Here is a 23,642-nt window from a genome sequence, read left to right as displayed (position 1 = left end):
ATATTTTTATGTCTATATTCATAATTGAAATTGGCATTTAGTTTAGTAAATCTGGTTTAAGAATTGGGGTGACTTGGGCGAGGAGGGAATCTTCCCCCCCCTACCTAGTGCTTTTGTTAAGTGAGGTACCAATATTTTAGCATTTTTTTTCTTTTTTTATAATATAAGGCTGTAAAGCCATCTGGCCCAGTTTGCTTGGGTTTCCGCTAGGAGTGGGAGACATACTGATTCTAAAAATTTGTCTGCTTTTTCCTTGGAAAAAGGTGTATCTGAGGAAAATAGGAATTTGTAAAACTTATTAAACTCCTCTATAATTTTACCTGAGTTCACTGAAATCTCTACTTGGGAAGTTCTAATTTTATATGCAGCTGTATTTGAAGTTAGGAGGTTCTTTAGTTTGTTAATAATGTAGTACAGTGCTGCCCAACTTCTGTGGTGCCAAGGGTCGGAATTTCTCTAGCATACATAGTGAAGGGCCACTAATGGAAGCCAGTTTTGACCACTCCTCTTTTTTAAACTGCACCCACTTCAAACCACACCCATGTTATTACAAGAGCTTTTAAGACCAAGATAGTACTGCAATCCCCAGCACATAATTACACACCTTGGGGACCATTTAATGGCTATTTCCAACTGCTAACAAACTCCCAGAACAAACCCCTGCCAGGTTCACCTCCCACAGGCAGGGCAGGCAGAGTATGGCGCACACACAGGCAGTGCCTGCCCTATGCTGCCTGTGTGCCGTACTCAGTCTGCCCTATGCTGCCCGTGTGTGCCATAATCTACCTGCCCTACCTTGCCTGTGTGCCATACTCTGCCTTCCCTATACTACTGTATGGGCCATAATCTGCCTGCCCTATGCCATCTGTGTGTGCCAAACTCTGCCTGCCCTATAATGCTTGTGTTTGCCATACTGCCTGTGTGTGACATAATGCTGGCACTGCTCCTACAGTCTGAGGTGTGAAGAGGTGAACAATTATATGTTTAAACAATAGAGGGGGATTACAGCCTAATTCTGAGGTGTAAACCATGCAGGGGGCCAGTTAATCTCAGTACTGATACTATTTAAAGCTTACACAAAGGTAAACCATTAAAGCAGCCAGACAGTTAGAGGGGCAAACACAGAGGGGGGTCACGAGCTGCCAACCGGACAGCAGTGATGTAGTAGGTTTGTTACTTAGTGAATAATATCTTGGAGTTCTCCATTGAAATGTGGAAGCTGCTTTGGCACTCCTGCACAGACACCCAGACCAAGTGAACATGCTCAGTTTGTAAGACTATGAGTCAGATTCCTGTATGTGTCTCAACTCTTTCTGGGTATAGATTTAGGTCTGCTCTGTTTGGTGCCTGTAGCCCTTTTAGATTGTCTGTGCCTCTTCCGCCTTTTTGCTTGTGGTGGCTGTAAGGATGGTAGGACTTGTGGAGTAGATAGCTATGCGGTAGGCCCGCCTGCAGCGCTCCCAGTTCCCCTGTTGCTGCTGTCACTAATGCGACTTTGGGAGCCAGTTATTGATGGATAGCGATTCTTTTATCAATTAGCGCCGGTATCCTGTTCCTGTTATTTTTTTACATGCATTGCATTTTCAGGAGAAGCAAAACAGGACAGATTCGCTCATCACTAATTATAAAGGATGGGGGTAAATAAAGATGATGTGCAGAGAAATCTTGAGTTAGACTTAAGAGCACAATACTTGTAGTGCTTGCATGAGTAGAAGGGGGTTGGTGGGTAAGATTTGATGGTTTGTGTGGATAGCCAGGCCAAGTTGAGATGTCTGTGCTTGTTATATGGCTACCAATGCTTTGGGATGAACATGATAAGTCCAATTAATTCTTAAAAATCACACAGACCAATTCCAATTATAATTTTTTTATTTCTTGTAAATTGAGTAGGTTTTAACAGGGAAAGTTGATTACAGGTCTAGACATTATGATGGATGTTCAGTCCCTTGAATGGTGAACACTTAACTTATGATGCCATAGCACAAGAAGGTGGGGTTTAAATTGTGCCTGGGTCGACAGTCTTGCTCAACACACCAGTTCAAAATCAGTACGGTACATCCCTTTCTATGCAAAAGAGGTGCAAGGATGGCTCACTGTTAGCACAGTAAACTGTAACTAACTGAAATTGAAAAAATATCCTAAAAAGAACAAATGCAAAGAACACTACACTATAATTGTGTCATTGATGTTGTGACAAAATTAAGAGGTTAATTGCGTGTTAATTGGCCAAAAAATTATACCAGTGGTAGATACTGCCAGCCTACTATCTTGCATACAGCTAATTAAAAGATTTGCACGCCAAAGATTTCAAAACACAGATGTAGTTTGACATATATGCAAATGTTAAATACATATTATTTCTCAGAAAAGATATGTGCCTTATTTCACTCAGCATGTGAGCAGTCTGAGCAAGAACAGTAAGAGTGTGAAGAACCTATGTTTCCTGTCTGTATATAAACAGACAAGTGTTATCATTTTAAAAAAATAAATCTAAAGCAATATTACATTTCTTATCATTTCTAAAAAGTATTATATTTCCATTGCCTTAAGTTTCTATTTGGAGAACATGCTAATCCCTTTCATAAACATGTGACAAATGGAAAAATATCTTTTTACTTAACAAACATCAGAACTTATACCTTACACACAAAAAAAAATAATAGCTCTTCAAATATACAATAAGTCACTTATTTTACATCCTTGTCAAACATCTAATTCCAAAACCAATAGTGTTGATATAAGGTCTATATATAAGGTCTGCTCTTCTGGGAGACTTGATTTTGAATCATTACTATTGAAGAATTATTTTATTTAGCCACAAAAGTATTCGGGGGATTGGGCTTTTATATTGGGTATCAGGCCTGGATTATAGCCAGCTTTCCAGTTGGCTTGATATCAGGGCTCTGCACAGGACAGTCAAGTTTTTCCATTTCTATCTTAGCAACCCCACCCTTGTGTGAACCTTGCTTTTTTCATGGGAATTAATATGCTAAACAGGAAAGAGCTTTTACCTTAACTGTTACCAAAAAGTACAGTAGGAAGTATTGAATTGTCAAAAACGTTATTATACGCTGTAGCCCTAAGGTTTTAATGGAACAAGGGGCCCTAACTTCAGCATTATGTATTCTAGCAGTTAGTGTTCTCTTGACATCTGTCAAATACAGACTTTTCCATCAGACTTCTGAAAGTGAGTTTCTACTCCTGTAGAATCTAATAACATTGACTGTTACACAATTGTAGCTATTGCTTGGCACTGCACAAGGTGATTTTTGTTTCTAATCACATCCATAAAAATTCCATGTTCCCTACAGTGGCTTAGCTTGATAGTGTCTGGGCCCCCACTAAAATTTTTTGGGAAGATTCCATATTGGTACAGCCTCATCTGACAAGTGCATAAAGTGTGGCAATCCCAGAGCAGATCTCATACTTGTATATGGCCATGCCCACATATACAACAATTCTGGAAAATTGTTTGACAAATGTATTTCCAATTCACAAACTACACTATCAGAAAAAGCCTTAGCTGAAAGACTGGCAGCAGCAGCCAGAAAGCAATTTTGCTACAATGACTCTTGCATGCACCCCCACTATCACATTAGTACAACAAAAACATCATTACTTATTCCATCTTGACTGGATAGAGACTTTAACCAACAAAGAAAAACGTGCTCAACATACTCATACTAACTTTAACACACCACCTGGTATAGCACCGAAATACTCCAAAACAACGTATTAGTCCATGAGGCAGAGCAAACATTACGACACTCAGAACCTCAGAGGCCATCTTCTGCATATAAAGCCCCCAGGAGTCACCACGTTGATAGACTATGGCATACGTTCCCTTTACCAACTGCATACTAATATGTAGGGTCAGTGCCTAGCTTTAGGTATACTATGTTAGGCACTTGATAAAGAATCTGAAACTTGCAAAATGTTAAATAAAATATTTGCAGAGCAGTCTGCAAGTACCTCTTTCCACATTCTTCCACATTCACTCAAATGTTTGATTTTCCCAATGCTCCACTGCTGTTCTCCTCTTTATGCAGATTTAAAGGACCTCCATACAAAAAGCAAAAAAAGTTGTTATGCAAAAAGGCTCATACACATGCGTGTTTCTCTATTGTAACTTCCAGGATGAACTGTCAAAGTGAGAATTTTGGGAAAACTCACCATTAGCAAATATGGCTCTCACTGTGCTTTGATGGTGCCCCAGGGCATTAGAAGTTGATTTACAATGCTTTACAAATATATCTTTTTTTTTTTTTTTTATCTTGGCCTAGCATTCTTACAAAAACTTTTTGGTGACTAATTCAGTTTCATGGCAAGATTGAGGTTTAGGTTCAACAGGGCTGGCTGCAGTCATGTCTAAGGGGTATATTTATTATGCTGTGTAAAAAGTGGTGATGTTTGCTCATAGCAGCCAACCAGATGCTTTGCTTTGATTTTCTAATTGTTCAAAGCTAATTGCTGATTGGTTGCCCTGGGCAACATCACCAGTAATGCTTCACTCCACTTCTTACACAGCATGATAAATATATCTTTAAGTGTTCAGTCAGTTAAATCTAATTACATTTAGTTGATAACCGTTGGCTGAGTAACTAAAGTAGCAGTAAATGGCACAGGTATGGAATTTTCTGCCCCCTGTAATTTATTTAAATAACCACACACTAGGAATGGTTTTTGTTGGCCCACAACTGCCCCTCCATCACTAAACTTACGAAACACACCTACGCGCGCATCACTATTGGCAGTTAATTTTTTTACATGGGTGTTGCATAACTTTCTTAAATGCAAATTCTTTTACACATGCCTGTATTTATGTGACACACACGTTAATAAGTATAATGTTTGTAGATTGTAAGCTTTTTTAAGCAGAGCTCTCTTCACCTCTTGTATCGGTTATGGATTGCTTTATATGTTACTATGTCCAATGTATGAAACCCACTTATTGTACAGAGCTGTGGAATATGTTGGCGCTTTATAAATAAATGTTAATAATAATAATGTTTTAATAAAATGTATTACCACTATTACAAATGAAACTATACTAAGAAAAAGGATACACAAGGCATTTTTAAAACCATATTTGACCAAATACGCTAATAAAACCACACACAGCAGATGTGTGTTTCTCAATCAAATGTAATTTCAGCTTAGTGTATCTGCTACCATGCAAATTTGGAATGGAGCTGTAGACGTATTGGCAGAAAAATGCATACAACGGATTAACCTGGCAGATATTGGGTTGTAAGTGCCCTGTGGGATTACAATGCTGCATATTACATGTATACATGTATGTATGTATGTATGTAAGTGCCATGTGGTATGAGACACAGTAGGAAGGAGGTCCCTGCCCCATAGAGCTTACAATCTGAGTGGTTGGGTAACAAACAGGTCCTTCTCCAAAAATTAGCATATTGTGATAAAGTTCATTATTTTCTGTAATGTACTGATAAACATTAGACTTTCATATATTTTAGATTCATTACACACAACTGAAGTAGTTCAAGCCTTTTATTGTTTTAATATTGATGATTGTGGCATACAGCTCATGAAAACCCAAAATTCCTATCTCAAAAAATTAGCATATCATGAAAAGGTTCTCTAAACGAGCTATTAACCTAATCATCTGAATCAACTAATTAACTCTAAACACCTGCAAAAGATTCCTGAGGCTTTTAAAAACTCCCAGCCTGGTTCATTACTCAAAACCGCAATCATGGGTAAGACTGCCGACCTGCTTGCTGTCCAGAAGGCCATCATTGACACCCTCAAGCAAGAGGGTAAGACACAGAAAGAAATTTCTGAACGAATAGGCTGTTCCCAGAGTGCTGTATCAAGGCACCTCAGTGGGAAGTCTGTGGGAAGGAAAAAGTGTGGCAGAAAATGCTGCACAACGAGAAGAGGTGACCGGGCCCTGAGGAAGATTGTGGAGAAGGACCGATTCCAGACCTTGGGGGACCTGCGGAAGCAGTGGACTGAGTCTGGAGTAGAAACATCCAGAGCCACCGTGTACAGGCGTGTGCAGGAAATGGGCTACAGGTGCCGCATTCCCCAGGTCAAGCCACTTTTGAACCAGAAACAGCGGCAGAAGCGCCTGACCTGGGCTACAGAGAAGCAGCACTGGACTGTTGCTCAGTGGTCCAAATTACTTTTTTCGGATGAAAGCAAATTTTGCATGTCATTCGGAAATCAAGGTGCCAGAGTCTGGAGGAAGACTGGGGAGAGGGAAATGCCAAAATGCCTGAAGTCCAGTGTCAAGTACCCACAGTCAGTGATGGTCTGGGGTGCCATGTCAGCTGCTGGTGTTGGTCCACTGTGTTTTATCAAGGGCAGGGTCAATGCAGCTAGCTATCAGGAGATTTTGGAGCACTTCATGCTTCCATCTGCTGAAAAGCTTTATGGAGATGAAGATTTCATTTTTCAGCACAACCTGGCACATGCTCACAGTGCCAAAACCACTGGTAAATGGTTTACTGACCATGGTATTACTGTGCTCAATTGGCCTGCCAACTCTCCTGACCTGAACCCCATAGAGAATCTGTGGGATATTGTGAAGAGAAAGTTGAGACACAAGACCCAACACGCTTAAGGCCGCTATTGAAGCATCCTGGGCCTCCATAACACCTGAGCAGTGCCACAGGCTGATTGCCTCCATGCCACGCCGCATTGAAGCAGTCATTTCTGCAAAAGGATTCCCGACCAAGTATTGAGTGCATAACTGAACATAATTATTTGAAGGTTGTTTTTTTTTTTTTTGTATTAAAAACACTTTTCTTTTATTGGTCGGATGAAATATGCTAATTTTTTGAGATAGGAATTTTGGGTTTTCATGAGCTGTATGCCACAATCATCAATATTAAAACAATAAAAGGCTTGAACTACTTCAGTTGTGTGTAATGAATCTAAAATATATGAAAGTCTAATGTTTATCAGTACATTACAGAAAATAATGAACTTTATCACAATTTTTGGAGAAGGACCTGTACAGGCACAAACTGGAAGGTAAGAGTGCATCAGGTATGGGCATTTGCCCTTAAGCGCAGGACTGGGCAAAATAATGTCTTAGTGCTCCAGAAGGTAACAGCTGAGTTTTTTGACTTAAAGAGAGTGGGTGAGTTTTCCCTACGGATTGATTCAGGGATAGAGTTCCAGAGGTAAGGAGCACCGAGATAGAAAGGTTTAAGACGAGAGAGCGCAGTGTGGATGGTGTAAAGAGAAGGAGGCTCTGCGAGGAGCGGAGGAGACGACCAGGAACATGTAGGGAGACCAGTGAAAAAATGTAGTGAGGAGCAGAGGAGTGAAGGGCTTTGAATGTTAGCAGAAGGATTTTGTAAGCTATCCTTTGCTTGACAGCCAGCCATGCTAGTGGGCTTAATTGAGGCTGAGCAGGATCCCTCATAGGAGAGAGCAGGAGGATCCTGGCAGCAGAGTTTAAGATTGATTGCAGGGGAGAGAGGTGGGAGTCTGGGAGGCCGGTTAGTAGGAGATTGCAGTAATCTAAGCGGGAAAGGATAAGGGCATAGATTAGTGTTTTAGCTGTTGCTTGTGAAAAAAAGGGGCGTATCTTGGCAATATTGCGGAGGAAAAAGCAGCAGGTTTTGGCAGTGTTATTAAAATGGTTAGAGAAGGAGAGGGACTGGTCAAAGATAACCCCAAGGCAGCGTGCAGAATTTACAGGGTTGATGGTCATGCCATCAATAGTAATGGTGAAAGGAGGAGGAGGGCCATGTTTGGGCGGGAAGACCATGAGCTCTGTTTTAGCTAGGTTAAGTTTGAGCTGGCGTCGGTTCATCCAGGAGGAGATAGCCAGGAGGCAGTTACCAATCTGGGTTTGAACATCAGTGGTTAGTGCAGGGGTGTCTAAATATATCTGGATGTCATCTGCATATAAGTGGTATTTAAGACCAAAAGAAGAAATAAGGTCTCCTAGAGAGTGTGTACAGGGAGAACAGCAGGGGACCAAGCACAGAGCCCTGAGGCACCCCCACACTAAGCGGAACCGGGGTAGAGGATTTGTTAGTAAGAGCGACAGAGAAGGAGCGGTTAGAGAGATAGGAAGAGAACCAGGATGCAGCTTGATCCCGGATCCCCAGAGAATAGAGAATTTGCATAAGAATAGAATGGTCGACAGTATCAAAAGCAGAGGAAAGGTCTAGGAGAATAAGGATCGAGTAGCGTCCTTTGGCCTTGGCAGTCTGGAGATCATTTGCCACTCTACATAAGGCCGTCTCAGTGGAGTGCGCAGGCCGAAAACCAGACTGCATAGGGTCCAGCAGATTATGGGTGCAGAGGAAGTTAGTTACACGAGAAAAGACGTTCCAGGAGTTTAGAGGCTAGGGGCAGGAGAGAGACAGGATGGTAGTTATAAAGGCAGGATGGGTCCAGTGTAGCCTTTTTAAGAATGGGTTTGACACATGCTTGTTTGAAGAGAGAGGGAAAAGTACCAGAAGCCAGAGAGGAATTGAATATGTGGGTAAGAGCTGGAGTAAGGGCAGGGGCACACTGTTTTAGTAGGGATGAGGGCATAGGATCCAGCGAGCAGGTAGTAGTCGGAGAGGATCGGAGAAGCTGAGAAACTTCAGACTCTGTTACGAGACTGAAGGAGCTGAATAGGGAGAGAGGAGATTTAGGAAGGTTGAGATTACCGGTATCTGAGGGTTGGGAAAATTGTTTGCGGATAGAACCGACTTTGCTTTTAAAGAAGTCAGCAAAGTCCTGGGGGGTGTGTTCAGATATGATTGATTCATTAGGTGAGGGATGAAGTAGCGCGTTAAATATGGAGAATAAGCGCCGCGGGTTTGATTTATTATTATTTATAAGTGTGTTATAGTATGCTTGCTTGGCCTGGGATAGGGCAGTATTGAGGCACACCATAAGAAATTTATAGTGGAGGAAGTCAGTTTTAACGCGTGATTTCCTCCAAATGCGCTTAGCAGATCGTGCACAGGAGCACAGAAATCGCGTCTGAGGGTTAAGCCAGGGACGGGAATTGCGGGCACGACTGCGTTGGGGCTGCAGGGGGGCATGGGTGTTAATTGCAGATGATAAAATTGAGTTGTAGGTATTTACCAGTAACTCAGGATCAGAGGAAGCACAGGAGGATGAGAGGCTAGAACTAAGAGTTAGCGAGAGCAGTTATATCAACCATTCGCGTGTTGCGAATCAGGGTTTTAGGCTGAGAGTTAGAGGGAGAATGAGACATGTGCGAGATAGAAAAGGAGATAAGATGATGATCTGAAAGAGGAAAAGGCTCACTGTTAAATGTAGATAGATTTAGATTTTTAGAAAAGACCAGATCTAGAAAATGACCATCCTTATGGGTAGCTGTATTAGTCCATTGCCGGAGATCAAAGGAGGAGGTTAGATGGAGAAATCGAGATGGCCAGAGCTGAGAGGAGTCATCTATATGGCAATTGAAGTCACTTAAAATGATTGCAGGGGTGTCAAAGCATAGAAAAAAAAAGAGCCAGGATTCAAAGTCAGAGAAAAGTAGCCAAGGATTTTGAAGGAGGTCTGTAAACAACTGCCACCCGCACAGAGAGAGGGTGGAACAGCTGAACCGTATGCACCTCAAAAGAAGGAAACCTGAAAGTAGGGGGTATAGGGATTAGTTTAAACCGGCAATGAGGGGAGAGCAGAACCCCTACCCCTCCCCCACGGCCAGTAATGCGGGGAGTGTGAGAGAATGAAAGGCCGCCATAAGAGAGAGCTGCCTCAATAGCATTATCATTCTGAGAGAGCCAGGTTTCTGTTATGGCAAAAAGGTGAAAGGACTTGGAGCAAAACAGATCATGAATAAAAGCGGCTTTGTTAGTTACAGAGCGGGTATTGAGAAGGGCACAAGAGAAGGGGAGATAGGAAGAGGAGAGAGTGGGAATTTGAATAATGTTAGACAGGTTAGCGGTTTGTGAGGGTTTTACCAGGAGAAGCATTGCGTGGGCGATAGGAAATGGGTATATGGCAGGGACCAGGATTAGGTGAGATATCACCTGCGGCCAGTAGTAGCAGTAAGGAGAGGGAGAGGAGGTGTGAGAATGATTTAAAATCGTTATGCTTTTGTGAGGTATTGGTTGGAGGTGCTAGATTTTTAAAAAATGTATAAAGATTGTAAGAGCAGCAGTGTGTAGAATGGAGGAGAGAGGGAGATATTGTTATGGAGTAGGGACAGTCAGCTGGGGGGTGAAAGGAAGAAGTTACCTTTGGAAGCACAAACATGAAAGATAAAACTAATAAGAGCACTGACATTATGCAAGTAAACTGGGTCTTGATTCAAATGACTGAGGCTGGCCGGTCTTCTGCTGTTGCTTCTCTAGTTGTTCCTCCTGTTGCTCCTCTTCCAGTTTCCAGTTCACTTGTGAATGATTCACTTTGGAAGGATTCACTTGTGCGCTGCTACCCTAGCGCTGCTTTCCCAAATGAGGTTCTTAAGATATAGGGAGAGCAAGCTGGGTCACTCCTGAACACAGGACTGGGGAATCAGGACTGATTGCAGCTAGTTAAATTACAAATTAAATCAATCAGCTGAGTCCCAGGATGAGAGAAGTGCACAAGTGAAGATCAGCCCAAAGATATGCTGAACTACAAAGTTTGTTTAGAGGAGTTTACGATGGGGGTCATAAAATCAACAAATTGCTGGAGCACAGGAATAGGGGGCATGCAATATTGGGAATTGAGAATGGAAATAGAACTAGCTAAATTACCCAATAAACTAGCAAAAATGCAGTATTCAGGGCCACAGTGAAGGTGGAAATAGTGCAGCAATTACCCAATAAACTAGCAAAAATGCAGTATTCAGGGCCACAGTGAAGGTGGAAATAGTGCAGCAATTACCCAATAAACTAGCAAAAATGCCGTATTCAGGGCCACAGTGAAGGTGGAAATAGTGCAGCAATTAAGCAATTACCTGTAGAATAAGCAGAAGAGAGAGGGTGTCAATTCCTAACTCCTTGTTAAACTCCTTTTCCAGTTCACTTGTGAATGATTCATCATTACTTATAGGAATGCATTGTATGTCTATTTATGTTTGAATCTGCATTTTTAAAAACTCAATATAAAAAAAAAACAGCTTGCCCTTATATTATAATAGCATCTGCTTTTTTTTTTTTTTTTTTTTTACTGATTGTAGCTAGCAAAAAATACATTGTATTTTTTTTTTCTTTGGTGCCAATTACACACATTTGTAGCCCTAATTTACCCAAAAGAAAAAAAGCTTGTGGGAGAAAAACCCCATGTTTTGTTAGATGACACTAGTGTCCTATAGCAAACAGGCACAAAAGCTATGTGTGTCATATTTACTGCTAAACTCCCCTATGGTAAGCAGTAATCGGCCAATAATAACATGGACAGTTATGGGCCACAACCATGTGTTCTAAAAAAACAATGTCAAAAGAGGCAGAAAATGATAACAGGAATACCTGTTCCCTAGCCACTCACAGGGTTACTTTGCAACTGCTACAGCTGGTACTCTTTAAATTCACAAAAGGATATTTCCATACGAGTCAAGGGAATTAAAGTTACAACAGGTTTTCCAGGACTGAAACGTGTAAGAATTTCTCAAAGAATGTGCCTTAGGCATTATTTTCTAAAAAATGCGGAGAGATCACATCTGAGCTAAGCCCAGAAAATGACGAGCCGCATTTGCAGGCCCCAGGAATCTTAATAAAAGAAAGTATGCTGGGATTATGCTGTCTGGACTATGTTCAAGTTTGGTTGCAGTTTAATTAAAGCCTTAATGATGATCCAAATAATAAATATTTTAGTAAAGATACACATGATCACGCCCTGTTTTAAGGACCTTGACTTAGTCCAGGTCCCTCTAAACTCAAAGATAGAGAAAGAAAGACATTAAAAAAATCAGCCACTCGGGTCTCGTTCCAAAAATATTTAGGACATCAAATTAGTAGTTACCTAAAATTTCACTGAAATAGACATTTAAACTGGGCTTCAAGGGGGTGTCAACATGCATTTTTACCCTTACAGGTACTCCCAGTCTCGAATACCCTTTAAAGCTGCCAGCCCTTCAGCCTGAAAAACATTGCGATGAGAACAAAGCAGTTCCTGGTTGGAGAAGAAGTTTAGTCATTGTGCACTACAACTCTGTAGGGTAAAGAATATATGCATGGATGATTCTGACTAAGGCCTAATAGGTTAAAAGATATTTTGTGTAAAAAGCTGCTAGTATAAATAACTTTTTTTTATTCATATGTCTATTAAGGCAAAAGTGCCTTTTCTTAATCAAACAAAACAGAGATAATGCTTGATATTTAGGAGCATTATTTTTAGAGATGTATGATACCTGGGTGTGAAAGTTGAGCATAAACTAAACCTTTAAACCTACAAGTCACCATAGTTCACTTCTCAACTACAATTAGAAATACAAGGAATAAACTTTGCCAAGTAATTTTAGTTTAAGATTGTTCATTAGCAATGCAAAAACGCTTGTGCCATTGTCATAAAATATGTAGCACTTATCAAAAATCAGTCACTATCAAAATTTACAAATAAATTATAATATATATATATATATATATATATATATATATATATATATATATATATATATATATATTCCAGTTATCTGTTTTTTACAAAAAGAAAAGGGACAGAAAAGAACACACCAAGGTTGTGTAAAACAAAATCTTTATTCTCTTCTGAGAAAAGAAAAATACAAAACACAAAAAAACTGAAGAACAAGGGACATCCATTAATACAATAATTAATCTTCATCTTGTCAGTGGAACCAGAATTCTAGCAGGTAAAAGATTTTACGTAAGGGCAGTAACCAGATAAAAAAAAAAAACCACAAAACATATCCTAAGGGAATGAGGGTATTACTCAAACTGTCACAATTCTTCTGCTTTCTCCATTTTGGAGTAAGTTATACATAGTAGATGCACAGGTGCAGCCGGCATGGATTATTTTGTCCTCAGCTGAGCAATGGTTTAGGTTTAGATGACCAGTGGTGAGGAGCACCAGAAACACCTGTAAAACAAAACAGATAAGAATTAGTTTGTTTAGGTTGAATAAACAGCATCTGGTTTTGTTCCTTGCTCAACCTATGACTGATCAATCACTGTTTTTGCTATTTCTACAGTCATGATATGCATACTGCCGATTCTGTGTAATTGAATATTTATTTGATTCAGTTACACAGATTGTTGTTCAAAATAGCAGCAGTGTGGAGTGACATCAAAAATGCTGTTTGAGGCAAAACCAAGAAATGCAGATGAATTGTGGAATGTAGTCCATCATCCTGGGCTAGAATACCTGTTCACACATCGCAGATGTTGGCAGACTACATGAAACACAGATGTGCAGCGGTTCTCAGAAACAGTGATTATACAACTAAATATTAGTTCATTGATTCAAAGGAAAGCAAACTCTTGAAATATTTTTCAGTTTCAGTTTTACACACAACACACACACACATATATCATATACACTTTTCACAGAAAAAATATCCCTACGGTGCTTAACTTTTTTCAATAAATATTTAAATCTGCACTTCATCCTGTGTAGGATCCAGTGCCAGCGAACTGTTTTGCAATACAGTTGATTTTTTGTTATACAAATACAATACAAAAATAAGTCATCTTGTCTATGGGCTTAGAGATTAATAAAACCCTAGCAAATACAGTATTAAAAGTGAAAGCTGCTGAAGAAAAAATGTAAACATTACAAACAAAATACTAAAATTGAAGACAGTAGTAAATTGTTTTAGAAAATTATGGTCTACATTTTTAAAATAGATGGAGGCAATAAACATAGCTTCAGATCAACTAAAAGCAATTTACAAAACCTAAACTGGAAGGGTCGATATGTTGATGTAGCCAAGAAAATGCAAAAAGAAACCATACCTACAATACAGGAGCAACTGACTATACCTTAGCAATAAGTAAGGTATATGCCAGCATATAAGCAAGCAGGTAAAACTCTATGGGGAATATTGAAATAATTTGCTTTAAGCAGCAGTACAAATTCTAACCAAACAGTCTCACGGGAAAGCAGACTCACTTAACAGTCTGGCTCCCTCCACATCTCACCACTTACCAGTTCCCACATCACCACATCAGAGAAGAGCAAATGGGAAGATAGGGAAGCCCCCAGCTGCCATCTGCAGTTTTTACAGGTAATGAAATCTGGGACAGATTATATAGCACTCTGGATTGCTTATTTATTCATATAATTGAAGGCGTTTGTTTTTTTTTGTTTTTTTTTAAACACTCAGAACTTGAAACATCAATTTCAACATTTTGTCCAACAAAAACCTACCTAACATCTAGTTTCAGGAACTACCTAGTACAAAACCAGGAATCTGTGGTATTCTGGCCAGTGCTCCTCCCAGTTGAGCAAAAGTTGTAGCCTTCCATATTAGCATTATGAATTTTCCCCCTCTCAGTATTCACTAACCATGCCCATTATCCAGCCAATTAAGGGGCTATTTAAAGGAACAGTAACACCAAAAAATGAAAATAAATTAAAGGAATTAAACTAATATACTGCTGCCCTGCACTGGTAAAAGTTGTGTGTTTGCTTCAGAAACACTACTAGAGTTTATATAAAAACACTGGTGTGTAGCCATGGGGGCAGCCATTCAAAAGGAGAAAATACACAGGTTATATAGCAGCTAACCGATGAACCATGTAGAATACAATGGTGTCTTATCTGTTATGGAACCTGTGCCTTTTCTCCTTTTTTCCAGCTTGAATGGCTGTCACCATGGTTACAGAGCAGCTTATTTATATAAACAATAGTAGTGTTCCTTAAGCAAACACCAGTTTTACCAGTGCAGGGCAACAGTAAATTATACTGTAATTACTTTAAAACACAAATTACTGTTCCTTTAAGCCTGCATCCCCCATACCTTGTTGTTGGATCACTGGTCATTCTGACTTGTTCAAACCTCATGTGCCCAAGTTGAGTTCTGAGACCCTGAGTTCCTGTCCTGTAAGTTGTTGCCTGTTGTCTTGCCCTGTTCTTTACCCTCTGGTTTTGACTTCCCGGTTTGACCTTTGCCTGCTACTTGGATTGTTTGTTTGCTGCCCACCTCTGACTCACTGCCGTTTCTTTGACTGTGTTTGATTGCTTCCTCCCCTGACCTTTTTCCTGCTTTTGGACATGTCTCTGCCTATTCCCGCAGTCAGTATTTCTTATAAAATCTACTCAGCTTGTGTCCAATAATTCAGAATGCAATCCTAACATCTAGTTATATGTCACACTGAAAGGATGAAAAGCAGGTTCAGAAGTACCTACAACTTAAGCCAGTATCAAGCCCTCTTTTATTTTTACTCTTACCTTTATCAAAATTATAATTTACTACAGATTACTATTAATTCAAACAAAAGAAAAGTTCTTAGAAAGAGAGATATAAAGGGAACACAAAAATAAGACATCCTAGATATGAATGAATGAAATATTCTTATTAAATACTTCGTTCTTTACATAGTTGAATGTGCTGACAACAAAATCACACAAAAATTATCAATGGAAATCAAATTTATCAACCCATGGAGGTCTGGATTTGGAGTCACACTCAAAATTAAAGTGATCCAACTTTGATGTAATATCCTTAAAACAAGTCAAAATGATCTCCCTACAATGCCTGGGCATGCTCCTGATGAGGTGGCGGATGGTCTACAGAGGGATCTCCTCCCAGACCTGGACTAAAGCATCCACCAACTCCTGGACAGTCTGTGGTGCAATGTGGCATTGGTGGATGGAGCAAGACATGATGTCCCAGATGTGCTCAATTGGATTTAGGTCTGGGGAACGGGCAGGCCAGTCCATAGTATCAATGCCTTCGTCTTGCAGGAACTGCTGACACACTCCAGCCACATGAGGTCTAGCATTGTTTTGCATTAGGAGGAACCCAGAGCCAACCGCACCAGCATATGGTCTTATGAGGGGCCTGAGGATCTCATCTCGGTACCTAGTCAGGCTACCTCTGGCGAGCACATGGAGGGCTGTGCGGCCCCCCAAAGAAATGCCACACCATTACTGACCCACTGCCAAACCGGTCATGCTGGAGGATGTTGCAGGCAGCAGAACATTCTCCACGGTGTCTCCAGACATTTGACAGATGTGACAATGTGAACCTGCTTTTATCTGTGAAAAGCACAGGGCGCCAGTGACGAATTTGGCATTTGCCAGAGAACACCAAGATTGGCAAACGTCCTACACGGTGTTGGGCTGTAAGCACAACCCCCACCAGTGGACATCGGGCCCTCCTACCACCCTCATGGAGTCTGTTTCTGACCGTTTGAGCAGACACATGCACATTTGTGGCCCGCTGGAGGTCATTTTACAGGGCTCTGGCAGTGCTCCTCCTGTTACTCCTTGCACAAAGGCGGAGGTAGCGGTCCTGCTGCTGGGTTGTTGCCTTCCTATGGCCTCCTCCACATCTCCTGATGTACTGTCTCCTGGTAGCACCTCCATGCTCTGGACACTACGCTGACAGACACAGCAAACCTTCTTGCCACAGCTTGCATTGATGAGCTGCACTACCTGAGCCATTTGTGTGGGTTGTAGACTCCGTCTCATGCTACCACTAGAGTGAAAGCACTGCCAGCATTCTGAAGTGACCAAAACATCAGCCAGAAAGCATAGGAACTGAGAAGTGGTCTGTGGTCACCACCTGCACAACCACTCCTTTATTGGGGATGTCTTGCTAATTGCCTATAATTTCCACCTGTTGTCTATTCCATATGCACAACAGCATGTGAAATTGATTGTCAATCAGTGTTGCTACCTAAGTGGACAGTTTGATTTCACAGAAGTGTGATTGACTTGGAGTTACATTGTGTTGTTTAAGTGTTCCCTTTATTTTTTTGAGACATACCGTATATAATCAAGTATAAGCCGAGTTTTTCAGCACTAAAAATGTGATGAAAAAGTAACCCTCGGCTTATACTCGAGTATATGTGTCCATGCATACCTGCAGTTGCACGCACTCTGGCTGACTCTGGCTCGCTGAACATGCTCGTCGCACAACCTGGGGGGACTTGTACACTGGGGTCCAAGTACTTGATAATTAGTATGGCAGCTTCCTTAGCCTTCCCAAACTTGCTTTTGTCTGCTGCTGTAGCATTTTTCTTTCCCTAAATTTATCTATTTATTTATATGTTATTTATTTGATTATTGTAACTTAGCAGTAGCGGTTGCATTTCCCACCCTAGGCTTATATTTGAGTCAATAAGTTTTTCCAGTTTTCTTAGGTAAAATTAGGTACCTCCGCTTATATTCGGATCGGCTTATACTCGAGTATATACGGTACATACATACATAAAAAATAAAGGGAACACAAAAATAAGACATCCTAGATCTGAATGAAATATTCTTATTAAAAACTTAATTCTTTACATAGTTGAATGTGCTGACAACAAAATCACACAAAAATTATCAATGGAAATCAAATTTATCAACCCATGGCGGTATGGATTTGGAGTCACACTCAAAATTAAAGTGGAAAAAAACACTACAGGCTGATCCAACTTTGATGTAATGTCCTTAAAACAAGTCAAAATGAGGCTCAGTAATGTGTGTGGCCTCCACGTGCCTGTATGACCTCACTACAATGCCTGCACCCACACAAATGGCTCAGGTAGTGCAGCTCATCCAGGATGGCACATTAATGCGAGCTGTGGCAAGAAGGTTTGCTGTGTCTGTCAGTGTAGTGTCCAGAGCATGGAGGCGCTAGCAGGAGACAGGCCAGTACATCAGGAGACATGGAGGAGTCCGTAGGAGGGCAACAACCCAGCAGCAGGACCGCAACCTCCGCTTTTGTGCAAGGAGGAACAGGAGGAACACTGCCAGAGCCCAGCAAAACGACCTCAAGCAGGCCACAAATGTGCATGTGTCTGCTCAAACGGTCAGAAACAGACTCCGAGAGGGTGGTATGAGGGCCCAAAGTCCACAGATGGGGGTTGTGCTTACAGCCCAACACCGTGGAGGACGTTTGGCAGAGAACACCAAAATAAGCAAATTAGCCACTGGCGCCCTGAGCTCTTCACAGATGAATGCAGGTTCACACTGACCATATGTGACAGACGTGACAGAGTCTGGAGACGCCATGGAGAACATTCTGCTGCCTGCAACATACTCCAGCATGACCGGTTTGGCAGTGGGTTAGTAATGGTGTGGGGTGGCATTTCTTTGGAAGGCCCCACAGCCCCCCATGTGCTCGCCAGAGGTAGCCATACTGCCATTAGGTACCGAGATGAGATCCTCAGACCCCTTGTGAGACCATATGCTGGTGCGGTTGGCTCTGGGTTCCTCCTAATGCAAGACAATGCTAGACCTCATGTGGCTGGAGTGTGTCAGCAGTTCCTGCAAGAAGAAGGCATTGATGCTATGGACTGGCCGCCAGTTCCCCAGACCTGAATCCACATCTGGGACATCATGTCTCGCTACATCCACCAACGCCACATTGCACCACAGACTGTCCAGGAGTTGGTGGATGCTTTAGTCCAGGTCTGGGAGGAGATCCCTCAGGAGACCATCCGCCACCTCATCAGGAGCATGCCCTAGGTATGTAAAAAGCTACCTATTGAATTTCTAGGATACAAGAAACCAGAAGATGTGTTTCAGAAGGCTACTAAAAAAATATACCTTTTTGAACAAACACCTGCCCTAGATCAATAGCCTGGGACCTCTACATGTTCACAACAAAATAAAGCTGCACAGTAGCACTGTGTTCTCAAATATAAAAATAGCAGAAATACACTTACCAGGAGTTGGAAGAAGACCAGGCTTTTCACCAAGCAAAGGGCGTTTTGGAGGTGGATGTGGAGAAAATCCAAGAAGACCTGGTCTTTTAGCAGTCACAGCCAAGAGGGGAGGTGGTTTACCTTTTGGGCCCGATAATCCTGTAAAAAAAAAAAAAAAAAATCTAGAGCTAAACAAACCACAAGATCTAAAGTAATTATTTATAGAATTACTAGTGATGCGAGGAATACTTCACAAAAGAACAAAACAGAATGCTAACATGTTCTTCCAAATGTATATACAGGTATGGGACCCATTATCCAGAATGCTTGGGACCTGTGGTTTTCCAGATAAGGGGTCTTTCAGTAATTTGGATCTCCTACCTTAAGTCTATTAAAAAATCATTTAAACATTAAATAAACCCAATAGGATTGTTTTGGCTCCAATACGGATTAATTATATCTTAGTTGGGATCAGGTACAAGGTATTGTTTTATTATTACAGAGAAAAAGGAAATAATTTTCAAAAATGTGAATTATTTGATTAAAATGGGAGATGGCCTTTCCGTAATTCTGAACTTTCTGGATAATGGGGTTTCTGGATAAGGGGTCTGATACATGTACAGCAGAAACCACAATTTTACTTTTTCTTTTTAATTGTTTTATTGAAGCTTTTGTTTTAGAGAAAATCAAAGTATGTTTACAATGATATAACAAAGTCTATAAGATAGAAGAAAAGTTAAGTTCAAAACGACAAATAAATGTTTTTACAACAGTTCTTACTGGTGAAACTCATATTATTTCTATGAAATAAATCAAAGATTGCTACACACTATGAAGAAAGCATACCTTTCAACTTTACCATTACAGTGCTCAAACAAAGCAGAACATTTATCAGAGACAGTTGTGCCTGTGTGAGCCTGTATTCTTGATGAAATGTATGCTGAATAAGGGTCTGTGCGTGTAGGCTGTTTACAAATTGTAGAATATCATCTATTTATTATAAAATTTTGTGTAAGTATTATGGTCAAAGTACCACTCACCAAGGTGATAACAAAATATCTTTATTGTGTGGAGTTACAAATGATATGCAAAGTACAAACAGCCAGTCAAACATACCCTTGACAGCTCACAGGAGTAATCTGTACAATTAATGCATATAAAAATAATGTTAAGTATATGTAGTATGTGTGTATGTTTCATGTCTGTTTTCATGTCTGTCCCTCCAGGGCAGAGAGCGAGATGTGTCTGTCCCTCCTGGGAAGAGAGAGAGAACTTGTGTCCAAGAGTATAAACCTGGTGTCAGTATGTCCCTACCCCCCAAGTATCTATAAAAGGCAAGAACATATGTTAAAAGGCGTGCTCGGTCCTTTCCCAAATTAACTTACAAGTATGTGTGAATGGCAGGTATACATTTCATATGCTGTGGAATTATAATTCTGTGAAAATATATTACACAGATTTACATGTATCTGATTATGTATCAGAGGAAAAATGGCCGGGTGAAAGCTGCTATTTGCTTTAGGAAAATGTGATGGTAATGGCAAGAGGAGGAGATATATGCAGTACACATGATGCCATTTGGGTGGGGGGAGACGTGCCCAACTGATATACATTGTAGGCAAATATAGGCTTTACATGTCCTTTAACCATACCTGCCAAATTTTAAAAAAATTTGCACTGGTGTTTTGTAGCAGACTAAGTTAACTTTTCATTCACCGTAATTCAATCTAACTTTTGCATAAAGGCCAGAAAGGATATGACTTTGCGTTTCCATGCTTTCACAATAGTTTCTTTGTGAGATAGGAAAATTATAAGTAACCTATGTTGAGGCTTATTGAAGCCCTCACAATTGCCATTGAGTAGGGCCTGAACTGGGTCTTGTCTAAAGTTTTTCTAAAATTTCTCCACTGCAATGGCATATGCAAACAGACTATTTTTACTATTGAACCAGGTCATTGGCTGCTTGTGCACTCTAACTAGTTGAATATATTGAAAGGTCATTGGTTAATTTCTTCCTTGCAATGGCATAGGCAATGACCTTTCAATTTATGCAACTAGCTAGAGTGCACAAGCAGCCAATGAACTGGTTCAATAGTAAAAAAGTAAGCGGTAAAGCCTGGATGTGATTATGTAAGCATATAAGGAAGTTCTCAGTGTGTCAGGTTCAAAATAGGCCACTCCTATCCCTTCAAAAAAACTGATCAGAGACACAGGAGGAGGGCTGATTTAACAGGTATAAAAAGTAGCTTTTACAGTAGCCTTTTTACTTTTTTATGGAAAATAGATTTTCTGACATGCCGAGAGCATTGTTGGTGGTTTAAAAATATTTGGGCATTGAAGTTGAACCCTTTATGGCTGATATGAATATATGAGAATATAGCATGGTGTTCTTTGATTAAAAATTGGTTACCATGGGGCAGGTCCACCATGTGCACTACAGGAAACCAATTTGTGCACAGCCCCAAAAACCATTAAGGTTAGTAGTTGGGATAAAGTTACCTATCCATTCTAGGGTTAAATACAATCTTAACATCATTTTAGATTAAGCTTATAGAAAAATGGTGTTAATTAAGCTTGTTTTAGTGGTTTGTCAAATGCGAGACCATGTCTCTGGTTCTAATGTACTTTTAAGATCACTTTCCTAGACCTTAAAGTAATACTGACACTAAAAAACGACTCTTTAGAATATAAAAGTACACACAAATTTGCCTATAGGTCATGTTCATTGTTTTTCGCTGATCGGGCCGCTTTTATAAATAATTGCTGCTTGTAGATCTTAAACCTGACTGTTTTGCCAACTTGACTGTCCCTTCTCAACCTGTCCGTTATAGCTCCTAATGCTAACAAGGTTACTGCTGCACAATTATGGCTGCCCCCCATAGAGGAACATCAGGCAAATACTTTAATGGCAAAATTATTAAGGTCATGTAAAGACAATGTTATGATAAATGTAAAAAAAAAAAAAAAAAAAAATTTAAATTTCTGGTGTCAGTTTCACTTTAACATACTCATTCTCTCAGATGGTTTACATTTTACAAAGTGCAAGATAAAGCATAGATACCATATGAGAACGATAAGAGGGGTGGGATGCACCAATTTTCTAAAAAGATATGACCACTAGCCTGAGTCCAAAATATCATTAGGGTGATGATAAAATGTAGTAGTTGCATTGCCCGGAAGATCTCCAAACAAGGAAGCTGGTGATTGTGTAAATATGTTACAGTCAATGGGTTACCCAGGTCAATAGATTTAGGTTCCCCCACAAAAATAAATCAGAAGACTGGCTCTGGATAGAGGATTTTGAAAGGTGCCGCAGGAGTCCAAGGGGACATAAGCCCTGAGGAGAATTTTAATCTAGCCCAAATGTTCAACATAGTGCTTAAAAATCAGCTATTTGTCTAAGGCTGTCGATTTGGTGGGGACCAGACCCTAGCTTCTGCACTACTTGGATAACAAAAAATTAAAATTTCTGATCAATCCAATGGGGCCATGTGGACCCTATATGTAGAATGGGTATATTGGCTAGTTGGGCTGCGTAGTAATAATAAAGGAGGTTAGGAAGGCCCAGGCCTCCTTAATTATGAGGGGTGTCTATTTTACTTGTTTCAAGAGACTAGAGAAAAATGGTGTATAATCTGGGAAAATGTAAGGTATATTGGTGGAACCACAAAAAAAATTGTGTAAAATGAGGTAAAACCTTTAAATCAGGGAATGTAAAAGACTTTACATGCAGCCTAAAGGGTTTGGATTTCATCTAGCCAAATGCTAAAGTAAACTTACAATTAGCGAATCCCTAGTAAAACACCTTTTGATATCATGATTTCCACACCTATTTAAAGGGGAAGGAAAGGTAAAAACTAAGTAAGCTTTATCTAAAAGGTGTATGTAAATACAGCCATAAGCACTTACAGTAATGCTGCACTGAGTTCTCTTTCAAAAGAAACAGGATTTGTTGTCCCTTTTTTTCCTGTGCCAGAGACATGCTGCTCTGCCCTCTCCTGTTCCCCCCCCCCCTCCCTCAGAATGCTAAGAACCCCTTCCCCTGCCTTCGGGTAGGAAGCTTGCTCAGTCTCACAAACTGAGCATGTACACCGGTCTTGGTGCAGGAGCGAGGCATTATGGGAACTTTACAGAGCTCAGCGTTTTTTTCCTATGAGGCTTCTGATTATCTGAACGGGAGAAATATGGGGAGACTTAAGGTCACTATTGAGAGAACTGAAGGTATGCCAGCAGCTTGAGCTAAACTCTTTATTAGCCTTTTCTTCTCCTTTAATGAGAGAAACTCATATAACCAAAATTTTCCACCTAATGTAGCAACTTCTGGATAACATGCTTATTAAATTAACTTCTAAAAATACCTTATGATACAATTGCTTACACAGACTAAGATACTAAAATTGCACAGCAGCTTAATATCCATCTAATTTCAGGCAAAGTACTGGTTGCAGTTTTCAATGTAGAGAAGAACTAAGGGAGTACAGTAAGGGCAGTGACATGGGAAGATTAAGTCGCGCCATGACAAATCTCCGTTGCCACCGGCGACTAATCTCCCCGCAATGCAATCCTACCAGCTAGAATGTAAAATCGCAGGTGGAAAGGCATACGTGGTGCTGCGATTTGCTGAAATTGCTTTGAAAGGAAACTTTTGGTGACTTACATTCTAGCCAGTGAGATGGCATTGTGGGGAGATTAGTCGCAGCGCAACCCGTGTGTCACAGCCCTAAAATGTATAACTTCACAAGCAACAGTGGTATAGAAGCTCAAACAGAAAGCACATAGAAGCACCAGCCTAAAGTAAAAAGTTAACATCTACTGAGGGGCCTAACAAAAGTTCTTTAGAGAAGAAAAGGCTAATAAAGAAGGAAAGGCTAAATCTCAAGCTGCAGGCATACCTTCAGTTCTCTCAGTAGTGCCCTTAAGTATCCCAACATT

The 23,642-nt window shown here is 40.5% G+C and overlaps 1 protein-coding gene across 2 annotated transcripts in view; it reads right to left on the bottom strand.

Annotated features, from left to right (window-relative positions):
• Window positions 1-12,628: 12,628 nt before the first annotated feature.
• Window positions 12,629-23,642, bottom strand: part of LOC100145527 (uncharacterized loc100145527) — a 66,458-nt gene continuing 55,444 nt past the window's right edge. For both annotated transcript variants that reach the window (XM_012960626.3, NM_001126967.1), the window contains 2 exon segments: window positions 18,732-18,869; window positions 12,629-12,987 (listed from right to left, as the gene is read on the bottom strand). In XM_012960626.3, coding sequence (XP_012816080.1) covers window positions 12,932-12,987; window positions 18,732-18,869 — 194 coding nt within the window. In that variant the 3' untranslated portion in view covers window positions 12,629-12,931.

The sequence above is a fragment of the Xenopus tropicalis genome, chromosome 4, assembly GCF_000004195.4.
Source record: "Xenopus tropicalis strain Nigerian chromosome 4, UCB_Xtro_10.0, whole genome shotgun sequence".
In the NCBI taxonomy this organism is placed as follows: Eukaryota; Metazoa; Chordata; class Amphibia; order Anura; family Pipidae; genus Xenopus; species Xenopus tropicalis.
Note: the sequence above shows the minus strand (reverse complement) of the source record. Positions and strands in the feature narration are given on the sequence as shown.